At 43.6% G+C, this 12,925-nt stretch overlaps 1 protein-coding gene across 1 annotated transcript in view; it reads left to right on the forward strand.

The window, feature by feature from the left end:
* Positions 1-12,925, forward strand: part of RBKS (ribokinase) — a 108,664-nt gene that overhangs the window by 59,083 nt on the left and 36,656 nt on the right. Inside the window, exon 6 of the mRNA XM_050948629.1 lies at positions 4,872-4,963. Coding sequence (XP_050804586.1) covers positions 4,872-4,963 — 92 coding nt within the window. The remainder of the gene's footprint in view (positions 1-4,871; positions 4,964-12,925) is intronic.

Genomic DNA, 12,925 nt, shown 5'->3' on the forward strand with positions numbered 1-12,925 from the left:
AGGCTAATGTAAACTTTAGCTTTTTTCCATTTTTTTTCTGCAAATAAATTTTATTTTTCAGATAATTCTGTTATCCTTGAAAGACCTCAGTTATTTAGGGAATACCTGGATTACATGAGAGATGGGGATTTTTTAAGGCCTTTACTGATTGCACTATATCCAAATGGTCAAAGTAATTTAGTGTAGTGGTTAAAACAGTGGACTTGAGGTAACTCCTGGGTTATGGTGTCAACTCTGCCACTGAGGGCTTGTCTACATCACAAAGTTGCAGCGCTGGTGAGGGGGTTACAGCGCTGCAACTTAGGAGGTGTACACATCTGCAGGGCATCACCAGCGCTGCAACTCCCTGTTTGCAGCGCTGGCCGTACTCCCGTTTTGTCTCGGGTGTAGAGGATCCAGCGCTGGTGATCCAGCGCTGGTAATCAAGTGTAGACACTTACCAGCGCTTTTCTTGACCTCCGTGGAATAAGCAGGTATCCCAGCATACCTGAGGATACCTCTCTGGTAATCAAGCAGGTCTCCTTCCCCGCGGTTTGCTCCGGTGTTCTCCGAATCCCCCCCCCAAAGCGGGTCTCCTTCCCCACGGTTTGCAGGGGGGTTCGGGGAACGCGAGAGCAAACCGCGGGGAAGCAGGTCTCCTTCCCCGCGGTTTGCTCTCGCGTTCCCCGAACCCTCGTGCAAGCAGATCTCCTTCCCCGCGGTTTGCTCTCGCGTTCCCCGAACCCCCCTGCAAGCAGGTCTCCTTCCCCGCGGTTTGCTCTCGCGTTCCCCGAACCCCCCTGCAAGCAGGTCTCCTTCCCCGCGGTTTGCTCTCGCGTTCCCCGAACCCCCGTGCAAGCAGGTCTCCTTCCCCGCGGTTTGCAGGGGGGTTCGGGGAACGCGAGAGCAAACCGCGGGGAAGGAGACCTGCTTGCACGGGGGTTCGGGGAACGCGAGAGCAAACCGCGGGGAAGGAGACCTGCTTTCACGGGAGTTCGGGGAACGCGAGAGCAAACCGCGGGGAAGGAGATCTGCTTGCAGGGGGGTTCGGGGAACACTGGAGCAAACCAGGGAAGGAGACCTGCTTCCCCGCAGTTTGCTCTCGCGTTTCCCGAACCCCCCTTGAAGCCGCCCAACAGCGCTGCAGTGTGGCCACATCTAACACCACTTGCAGCGCTGGTTGCTGTAAGTGTGGCCACTCTGCAGCGCTGGCCCTATACAGCTGTACTAATACAGCTGTAACAACCAGCGCTGCAAAATTGTAGATGTAGACATACCCTGAGTCAATGTGTGATCTTGATTAAAACATTTTACTTCTGTACCTCCTTAGGCTAAGAGATGAGTCTCTGACAAAGGAGAAATGGAATGTTTCACTATTAAATGGAAGTTTGAAAAAACAACACATTGACTGGGCCAGCAAAGACTATGGCTATGTCTACTCTGCACTCTCAAGGGTGTGAAAAAAAAAACACACACCCAGACTGACAAAAGTTTTACCAATGAAAAGCGCTGGCATGGACAGCCCTTTGTCAGCAAGAGTCACTCTCCTGCCGACAAAACTACTGTTTGTTTTTTTTTTTCCCCAGCAGGAGAGCTCTGTCCTGTTGATAAAGAGCAGCTACACCGCATACCTAAGGCCTGGTCTACATGCGGGGAGGGGGAATCGATCTAAGATACGCAACTTCAGCTATGAGAATAGTGTAGCTGAAGTCGACGTATCTTAAATTGAATTAAAATTACTTACTTTGCATCCTCGCAGCGCTGGATCAACAGCTGCGGCTCCCACGTCGACTTTGCTTCCGCCTCTCATGCTGCTGGAGTTCAGTAGTCGATGGGAGAGCAATCAAAGATCGATTTATCGCGTCTACACTACACGCGATAAATCAATTCCTCGATAGATTAATTGCTACCCGCCGATCCAGCAGGTAGTGTAGATGTACCGTTACAGCAGCAGGGCTGTAGCGGCACTGCTGTGCCATTGTAAGGTACACAGTGAAGACGTAGCCTTAGCAGCATTAGGCAGTACAATGTGTCAGCAAGAGACAGGAGCAGCCTTAGGACTGGTACTGTTCTGAGTCTTCAGTCTGGAATCTTTGTGCAGTCAAGCCTTTTTTGGGCCAACTCTGCCATAGATAATATGCTGCACGTTGGCAAATGCTCTGTACAGTCAAATCTAAGTAAATGTTTTGCTTTGTAACACTGTGGAATCTTAAACCCATCCTGGCTGTCAGTTGTTTCCCGTGGTTTAGCCTGCAGCACCCTCATGTATAATGCAATACTGTATGTTAGGAAGTACAGTAGACTATTTTTATTTAACAGATGCACATCTAGATGCCTGTCTAGATGCCTCAAATCTCTGTTTTCAGTTTGGTGTTTTTTTATTTTTGTTTTTTAATTAAAAGGAATTTTTAAAAAGGAGGTGAGGATGGATGGAGGCCTAGGAGCCCTACATTTCCATTCAGTGAATCTCACTTGTATTGGTTTTGCAAACTACATATGGAAAAAATTGGTTTTCCCAATGTCTCTGGTCATGAAAGATTCCATGACAGTTTGTACAAAAGCAAGGGTGTTAGCCTCTGATCTATCCTAGTTAGACATCATCTTGAGGAACTATATTGAGCGTACATGAATTCCCCTGGAAGTTTGACTTGAACACTGTATTCCTTCTTTTAACTGCTGTGTAATGTTGCTGTGTGCTGTTAAACTGCTGCCATGTCCCTTCCCAGAGGTGGCTCCATTTCAGTGGTGAGTGCAGTTCTTCCCGTGCTTGAAAAGTTCAAGGATCCCAAAGTGCCTTGGAGATGATAGACAATATAAAATGGAAGTTAATAATATCAGGCCCATTAATGATGTGTTGGAGGAGAATTGTGATGCAGTTCTCTATGGATGGAAATGAATCCAGCAGGGGGTTTACAAGACTTTCCTTATAATTCCTGTTCCTGGTTGCTCCAGGCCAGGGCTGGGCAAGCGGGCTGGGCAAGCACACTGGGAGTGAGGGCACAGGGGGTGGTGAAGATTGGGAGTGATGGGAGAAAGATTAGGACAGGAAGTTCAAAGGGTTGAGTCTAGAAATGGGTGGACAAAGAGTCTAGGACTGGGGAGAAAAGGCTGAGGAATGGAGACTGATTGCAGCTAGGTAAGGAGTACAGGACTGAAATGGGGTGGCGAGGGGTGGAGAAGAGAGAGGACTGGGGATAAGGGATTAAGCTTGCATTGAAAGGGCAGAAGAGTCTATGCCCACTAAATGCACTCCCTCCAGAGCCTGGAATGACACCCCAGATTCCTGAGTCTTACATTCCTCTACTGTCAGCAAATATCTCTGAAATCCACTGGCAAAGTGTCTCATCTGCCTTTAGTGCTGGTCCACATATAGAAAAACAAAGTACTACTGCTGTTAGTTACTCTGTTAGCCCAAGTGGCAGAAGTCTGTGCTGTGGATCTAAAAGTTCCAGTCCTGCTGATGATCTACATGAGTATATCAATATGATGCCAGATGATGGCATATCTGTTTTCATTTTGCTTTTTAAAAAAATACTGGGAAATCACATACAAAAACACTATGTTGATAGAACATTATTAAGATGGCAAAGATAAGCACTCAAAGTTAAGAAAAACTATGAAAAAAATGTGATAATCATATAATTAGACTGCATCATAAATGAAATGCACAAGGGGGCTGAATTAAGGCTGCACAGGCAAGCCTACTTCTAGCATTTCCTAACTTCTGAGTGTTTTATTTTGCAACTTCAGTAATGTTCTTGTAATGTAGTTGTTTTGTCTGCAACAGCATTTTCAAATGATAAGAAGATAGAGAGGAATTGTGAAGTTGTCACTGGCCTAAACTTTTCAAATCTGAGTGTCTAAAGTTCAGCTTCTACATTCATATTCCTGAAGTTTCTGATCAACTGAGGCTTCCGTTCAAATAAAATGGATTCATAAGTGCTGGCGTGTCTGAAATTCAGGCTGCTTACGCTCAGGTGCCTAAATATAGATTTAAGAGGCAGACTTGCAAGTTTGAAAACGTCTGTCACTGAATATAAGTAAATTTCTAATCTAAGAGGATATGTTTCCTATGGAAGAAGGGATGATCTTGTAGCTAAGAAACAGATGTACTAACCAGGAGACTGGCATAGCAAGGAATTCATAGATTTCTGTGTAACATTGAGTAAGTCACTTACATTCTACTGATATGGCAAACCTTTTCTAGTGTAGATGAGGCCTGAGGCTTTGTCTAGAGTAAATTTAAAGGCAAGTTGTTAGGAGGTATTAGCTAACACACTTTGACAGGTTTTAACCAAGATATCATCTCCACCAGCTATCCTAGTGTTGGAACATTAGCTAATACCTCCTAATGCTTTAAAATTGTAGTCTAGACAAAGCCTTCGTCACTCTGTAACCCAGTTTCCTCATGTGTCAAATTAAGATTACAATGCTTACCTTCCTCCCAGGAAGTTCTGAGGCTAAATCAATGTTAGTAAAGCTCATGTTAGTAAATGCTCAGAGGGAAGACGCTTCACAAATGAAATGATTTATATTAGATATCTAAATTTAGAATTTGTTTTAGTTAAAAAAAATCTTTTGAATACAGTTTGAATCTTGCCTGTTGCTTTCCTCTCATTTCCCCCTAAAAGCAGATGAATGCATATCAATTTGGGTGGTTTATGTATTTTTCTGTAATACAATAAAGAAAATGGTTAAATACTTTGTAAAATTAAAAAACAGGGTTTTTCTGGGTTTTATGTGTCTGTGAGTAGTTTGCATATCCATGGGGAGAAGATGAGGAGCTGAAATGTATTAGCTCCAATAGGGAGTTTGGGGTTCCAGGCAGTGGTTTGTAAATGTATTATGCAAAAATGCCATTGATTTAGACAACTTCTTTCATTCTGTTGCAGTGAAGACTTTATTTAATCCTGCTCCAGCCCATGCAGAACTAGATCCACAATTTTACACCCATTCCGACATCTTCTGTTGCAACGAAAGTGAGGTAATGGCCAGCTGTCATGTTAGAGAACAGTGACGTGGACAGTGAAACTTAAAAGGGACTCCGTCCCCAGCAGTACATCATAGGGGAAATCAAACCAGGTTCCTGAGACTTCTCTCTCAAACACTGAGGAAGCAGTAGGCTTGGCCCCGAGGCCAATGAGGAAGGAGGAATACTTTGCTTCACTATTGAATAACCCTTCTAGATAGCACTTGAAGTAGAATTAACAGGCTTCCGAGAGAACTGAGGCCAGCCCTTCTTGGCCATAAGGTGGGTTACTAAAAGGGGAGTGGATGAGTGAACACGAGATCCATAAATGAGACACTCTTAAAATGTGTTTTGCTCTAAATGGTACATATTAAAATAGATCTTCACTCCCAGTCTTGTCTTCCCTCTGTGTGAATAATGGGAATGTCATTAGATATAGCACTGTGATGCTCTTAACTTGCCTTGCCAGAGAAGGTGTTTGTGTGTATGCTGCCACTGAAGGGGTAAAAGCAGCTTCATATGTCCCTACCTGTTAGTTACTTTTTCAGTGCACATAGCAGAGGGACTTTTATGGGCTGCTACTGCCAGCGTACAACAGCAGAGCCCTCCATTATTCCAGTTTGTCAATTTCCAGGATTTTCTTTTTCCCCTCCCTTTTCTCTGCTATTGTCAGGATAATATTTATCCAAAAACAAATGATTGTGTGTATCACAGGAAACAAGTTGGTGTGTGTGTCCCACAAGGCCCTTGTTTGAATTTGCTGCTGTATGTTATTGTTACTGTTGCTACGGTTTTCTCCCTTATTTATCAGACCTGTGTGAGGAGCAACCAGCAGGTAAAAGCCATACCTTGAATATGGTTGTAAGAGATCCCTGGTGAACATGACATAGGGTTTAGGGGAAACCATGACTCAGCTTGCTGTGGTATCACTATCCCAATGTCCCTGGCTGAAGGTTGTACATCAAGACTCAGTTAGCCTATTCTGAAATTTCTGCTAAAACCAATGACATGATGGCCCATAAGACATCACTGGACAAGTTCTAAGTGACCCAAATGGCCATCAAAATTGTGTCAGCAGTACCCATTTTGGTGCAAGTCTGTTAAGTTAGACCCCGTCACAGCATTTTGACATCTGCGAAGTAGTCAGCCCTTTCCTGCAAGGTCAGTCATTGTGGCTCATCAAGAGTCTGGGGGCTGATTTTCCAGCTCAACTGGCAGTGACATTTCTCGTGGCTCAGACAAATCTAACAGCCATCAGAACTCACCTACATGATGGAGAATGTTCAGAGCCAACCTCTAATCATTCCTTTTGGGGAAATTTGCAGGGTAGACACCTGGAGTTCTCTAAAAGCTTTATTGCCTGGCTCTCCATAAGGTCGTTAATCCAAGAGTTGCCTAATAGTGCTACAGAACCTATTTTGGAGCTGAGAGCAGCCCAACTCTCCCACCCCTCTAGTTCACTTCAGGTTGTTTTTTCCTGGTTGTCACTGTTTACTTGTTTGGCTGTGGGATTTTATTCCCTACTTGTTAAATACAAAAACTTATTTCTTTATTACTGTTCTATCCCTGATATTTTTTCTCACTGCTACTGCCAACATGAATGTTGCTGTTTCCTCTATGTTACAATTTATTGCTACAACTTCAGCTTTCAGAGAGACATCCCTTGAGATTTTTAGTCTGCTAGAGTAAAGGTATATTACCACCACCACTTGGAGAAAAGAAAATTACTTCCTTTCTGAGAAGAAGAAATACAGGTGTATAATTATAGCAGATCCTCACTCTCTCTCACACAGATTGCCTGCAGAGTTGGGGGTTCAATTTGCATTCTTCATGCTTTCTACTGTTTGCTTAAAAAAGGAACTACCCATTGGAGACAGTAGGGATCATACTATCCTCTCAGCAAGTATAGGCACACAACTTCTGCTGGTCAGGAGTTTATTCATTTTAAAATACTCATTTTATGGAAGTTCCTGCCTGTGACATTGTGGAGGGCAGACCCAAGAGTGATGCCCTGTTAGAGCACTTTCTGAGATTGAGAATTACAGGTAGATAGTTTTCTTTGCAACTTAATATTTATAACAGTAACCTTTTGCACCTTACAATGAAATCCATTTCCTTACCAGAAGTATAGGAATCATCTATATCATCCTTCATCCCATCCATGCATACTGATTTGTCATTGTTAGAATTGCTTTTCGGGGTGAGCTTCTGTCAGAGTTTTCTTCCTTTGTTAAGAAAACAGTTGAAGCATTTGTTTTTCCTATGTCAGAAATGTAAAAGGTATTTTATATCAGTATGTTTTTATTTAGAATTGTTATATACCCCCGTTCCACATGTTTTCAGTTTCCTGTTATGATTTCCTTAAATTTCAAATCACTTTTAATATGCATTTGAGGATTTTGGTAGGTAGATTTATATACATATATCTCTACCAAGGCCATCAATTGTGTACGAAAATGTCATGTAATGGTAGTATATACCAGTTACATATTTCACAGCTTTCGTGTTGTAATTGGGAGAGACAGTGGTGCAAATGATCTGTTACACTAATATAAATCTGTTGGCTTCAGTGGAGTTACTACAGATTTTCACTGATGTAATTCCAAAAATGTGGCTCAATAGTTCCTTTCAGAAACCTCTGTTTGAAGATAACACTAATGAGAAATGCTTAGCTTCAGTGCAAATCCCAATTCAGCCAATGCCAGGCCATGGCTACGCTGGCGCTTTACAGCGCTGCAACTTTCGCGCTCAGGGGTGTGAAAAAACACCCTCCTGAGCACTGTAAGATACAGCGCTGTAAAGCCTCAGTGTAATCAGTGCCGCAGTGCTGGGAGCACGGCTCCCAGCGCTGCAAGCTACACCCGTAAGGGATGTGGTTTACGTGCAGCGCTGGGAGAGCTCTCTCCCAGCGCTGGCGCTCCGACCACACTCATACTTCAAAGCGCTGCCGCGGCAGCGCTTTGAAATGTCAAGTGTAGCCATACCCTCAGTGTAGTATATATCTGTCTCTTTCTTTCAGTACAGTATATATAGTATCACGTATATCGTGTTACATCCAAAAGAACTAGGTTAAAAGAATGTTAATGTTGCAAAGTTTAGCACTCAAAAGTTAGAAAATGCCTGAATTAAGGATGCCAGTGCAATGTTAATTTGGTCTTCATGTGCATGTGCATTGTGATACAGTCTAATGACATAATTACGTACTAGTTTTTTGACAGGGCCTCTGCCTCATTCAATGAACAAATCATAACAAAAGTCATGTCATCATTTGGCAGACTATCAGGCAGAGTCTGGCAACAACATTGTATTAGACTTCAAATTGAGCTAAAAGTTTATAAAGCGGTTGTGCTGTCCAATTTGTTGTATGAGTGTGAAACCTGGACCTGCTACAGGCATCGCATCAACCTTCTAGATAAGTTCCTTTTACAACATCTGTGTGCCATACTCCACATCAAATGGCAGGATAAAGTTAGCAATAACGAGGTTCTGGAACGCAGCCATTCTACAAGAATTGCTCATCACATCACACTTGTGTTGGGCTGGTCATGTGTTGAGGATGGATGACACCAGAATGCCAAAGCAGTTGCTGTATGGTGAAATGAAAGTGGGTAACTGCACACAAGGCGACCAGAAGAAACACTTCAAGGACACACTGAAGCTTAACTTGAAGCAATGCAACATTGACGTTGACAGCTGGGAGTTGTCAGCAACAGACAGATCACTCTGGCAAGCAGCAGTCAGTGATGGAGTTAGTTTGAGATTAATTACCATATGGCTCTTGAGGCACAAAGGCTGAGTCGTAAACAGCATAAGATTCCGTGGGCATAGACTGTAATCCCGTCCCCAGTATCGAGCTACATATGCACTCAACGTGGAAAGGACTGCCACCCACACATCAGACTTTTTAGCCACAATTGTACTCACAAGAGAGAATACCATCAATGTTCTCTTCGATCATAAAGGACAACAACAACAAAGTTATTCAACAGTTCTTTTTGTCCTCCTCATATGATATTAGCATTGAGATGCTAGAGATTCTCAATGAAATTGTTAAAAAAAATAACATGGCAAAACAACCAGTTTTTCCCTGACCTTGTTTACAGAAACAGCTGAACCATTTAAGCTGAAATTTCCCCCAAAATTCAACCTGAGGTAGACACCGGCATGGAAGACTTCAGCCCAAATGGTTAAAGTTTGGCAAAGTTATAAGTAACTTAAATAGTAATTTAAATAAGTAATTTATAATGAAGTGTCTGGCAACATTAAGTATAGGTGTCACTTAAAGCAATAACAGTTTAATATGTAGGAATCCCACTAAAGAGAGAATAGAAAACAAACTCTCTATCCCATGGTCTTTAACTATTATGTTTCTTTATCATATTTCTCATTTTGAATGTACACATTTTGGCAATCTACAACTCTACTGTTGTTTCTTCTATATATCTTAGGTATGTCATCCATTTTCTTTCAAAATCATACAACCTGTCCTCCATTCAACCCAATCTTGACCCCTCCTGCCTCTCCATCTACTGCCATATCTCTATTCTTCCCTTCCTCACCAAGCTTATTGGATGTGCCATCTACAGTTGCTGCCTTAAGTTCCAATCTTCCAGCTACCTTATTGACCCCATTCAATACAGTTTCCACCCTCTCCACTCCACTGAAAATACTTTCACTAAGGCCTTGGCTACACTTGCAAGTTACAGCACAATAAAGCAGCCCCGGGCACCCTAGCTCACTCCCTGTCCACACTGGCAAGGCACGTAGAGCTCTCTGACTCCACAGCTACAGCGCTGCTTGTACTCCATCTCGATGAGTGGAATAACGTTTGCTGCACCCCTGCTGGAGTGCCATGGCACAAGTGTGAATGAGGTATTGCGTTACTGTGCTGTGATCAGCGTCGGGAAACGTCCCATAATCCCCTTAAGTCAAGTGGCCACTTGTGTCATTGTTGTGAAATCGGCCGCAGGAATGCGGAAATGCCCTTTCAAAGCTCGATTTGGAGAAGCCGGCTGCTTGTCAGCTCAGAGAAAAGCAAACATTTATTGTTTGCTTTGAGTGAGAGAGAGAGAGAGAGGGAGAGAGGCAGGGGGGAAAGGGGAGTCTGAACTTACAAGACAGCATGCTGACACACTCTCAGCACCCCAAAAACCCACTCTCTCTCCCCACATACACACAACACGGTCCCTGTCAGACTCCACTGGTATTAAAGTTTTCTAGGTATATTCATAGGAAGCTATTAACCTCATGTTAGTATACACAGGAGTACCATATCAGCAGAAATGATGAAACAGCCAATTAGATTATGGCATCCAGCATTCAGTGGCAAGAGCCATACTATAATTCATATTATTACATAACTAAAGAAAAAAGAGCTCAGGATTGTCTGAAAACAGTCATGTGGTTGAGTCAGGAATTTCTATTGTTTACCTTTTCATAGGTCAGCAGTCTTGAATGTGAAGTCTTTCAGCCTCTTCCCTCACAAAATATCAAAGGCTTGGAGGTGTCAGGTGTAGTTGCAAACCTTACCATGTGATATTGGATCCCAAACGTGTATATCTAATATAATTTCACACCTTAATGTCTGTCATTCTTTAAACACTTTAGATATTAATGCTTTTGCATGCAGGATATGGTATAACAGCATATCTTGTTCCTTATGGATGGATGTACTGGAAAGAAGCAAACAAAGTTATGCTATCAGTGGAACATCTACCATTAGTTTGTCTAGAAGGGTTTTCACAAGCTGTTCTTTTTACTCTTGCTTGCTTCAGTAATAAATATTTTTTTACATCTGACAGTTCTTTCTATGTGGTTTATGAGCAAAATACTCAAAATAAATCTTGCAAGGTTATCAGTTCTTTCTTTGCTTAGCTTGTATTTTAGTCCCCCCCCTCCCACCCCGCTTTTCCCAGAAAGATCAAGCTTGTTGAAACTGGTTTGTTAATTCTCTGTACACCAGATGTAACAGCTTAATCCCTGAGGTTTCTGCAGGAATGTGCTAGCTCTCCATTCTCCTAATTCTTCTAATGAAAGAAACTCAGAATAAATGTATCAAGTTTCATTTTAGTGAAAACAAGAGAGACCTTTTCTAACGTTTCATCTTTTTAAATTTTGAGAAGACTGACATGTACAAGTTGACTTTCTCAAGGGCAACGACCATCTTTGTTATATGTTAGTACAAAGCATAGCACAATGAGGCTCTGGCCTCTAACTGCTACCACAATACAAGTAATAAAAACAATCACACAAGGTATTTGCGTGTATTGTGGCCTCACCTTGAAGGATAGGTAGCAATACATGCAACGCATCTGAGATTCAAGTCTGACCCTAACTATACTTAGGCCTGGTCTACACTACGCGTTTAAACCGAATTTAGCAGTGTTAAACTGATTTAACCCTGCACCCGTCCACACGAGGCCTTTTATATCGATATAAAGGGTTCTTTAAACTGATTTCTGTACTCCTCTCCGACGAGAGGAGTAGCGCTGAAATCGGTATTGCCATGTCAGATTAGGGTTAGTGTGGCCGCAAATCGACGATATTGGCCTCCGGGCCATATCCCACAGTGCACCATTGTGACCACTCTGGAAAGCAATCTCAACTCAGATGCACTGGCCAGGTAGACAGGAAAAGCCCTGCGAACTTTTGAATTTCATTTCCTGTTTCCCCAGTGTAGAGCTCTGATCAGCACGGGTGGCGATGCAGTCCCAAATCCAAAAAGAGCTCCAGCATGGACCGTATGGGAGATACTGGATGACAAAGTGTTCTATCAGAGCTCTGTTAACGACGACAAAATGACAAAGCATTTGAAAAAATCTCCAGGCTATGATAGACAGAGGCCACAGCACAGTGCTGTGTGACAAGCATAACAGAAAGCCAAAGAATCAAATGGACGCTCATGGAGGGTGGGAGGGGGTACTGAGGACTCCAGCTATCCCACAGTCCCCGCAGTCTCCGAAAAGCATTTGCATTCTTGGCTGAGTTCCCAATGCCTGAAGGGTCAAAAACATTTTCCCAGGTAGTTCAAGGTATGTCATCAATTTACACCCTTCCCCCCCCCCGAAAGAAAAGGGAAAAAGAAACGTTTCTCGCCTTTTTTCAGTGTCACCCCATATCTACTGCATACTGCAGGTAGATGGGGTGCTGCTGCGCTGAACACCAGCATCCCCTTCCCGGTGGCAGACGGTACAATATGACTGCTATCCATCGTCATCATCAGCCCGTGAGTGCTCCTGGCTGGCCTTGGTGAGGTTGGTCAGGGGCGCCGGGGTAAAAATGGGAATGACTCCCGGTCATTCCCGGCAGATGGTACAGAACGGCTGGTAACCGTCTTCATCATAGCAACTGGAGGCTGAGCTCCATCAGCCCCCTGCCCCCCCCTTCATGTCTAAAGAAAAGATTCTGAACTGCCTGGATTATCATAGCAGCTGGAGGCTTCCTCTCTCTCATTTTATCTCACTAAAAAGTCAGTGTTTCTTATTCCTTCATTCTTTATTACTTCATCACACAAATGGGGGGACACTGCCACGGTAACCCAGGAGGCTTGGGGGAGGAGGGAAGCAATGGGTGGGGTTGTTGCAGAGGCACCCCCTAGAATGACATGCAGCTCATCATTTCTGTGGGATCTCTGGGGCTCTGACACGGAGAGGCTGTGCTCTCTGGTTCTCTAGTACACTTGTCCCATATTCTAGGCAGGACTGACTTTTTCAGACAAAACATAAAGAAGGGAATGACCCAGGGAGTCATTCCCATTTTTGTCCATGCACCCCCGGCCGACCTCAGCGAGGCCAGCCAGGAGCACCCATGACAGCAGCAGACGGTACAGAACGACTGATAACCGTCATCTCTTCGCCAATTTACAATGGCATGGCAGACGGTGCAATAGGGATGGTAACTGTCTCTGCTACCTTGCAAAGGCAAATGAATGCTGCTGTGTAGCACTGCAGTACCGCGTCTGTCAACAGCATCCAGTAC

The sequence above is a fragment of the Gopherus flavomarginatus genome, chromosome 4 (genome assembly GCF_025201925.1).
Source record: "Gopherus flavomarginatus isolate rGopFla2 chromosome 4, rGopFla2.mat.asm, whole genome shotgun sequence".
Lineage (NCBI taxonomy): Eukaryota > Metazoa > Chordata > Testudines > Testudinidae > Gopherus > Gopherus flavomarginatus.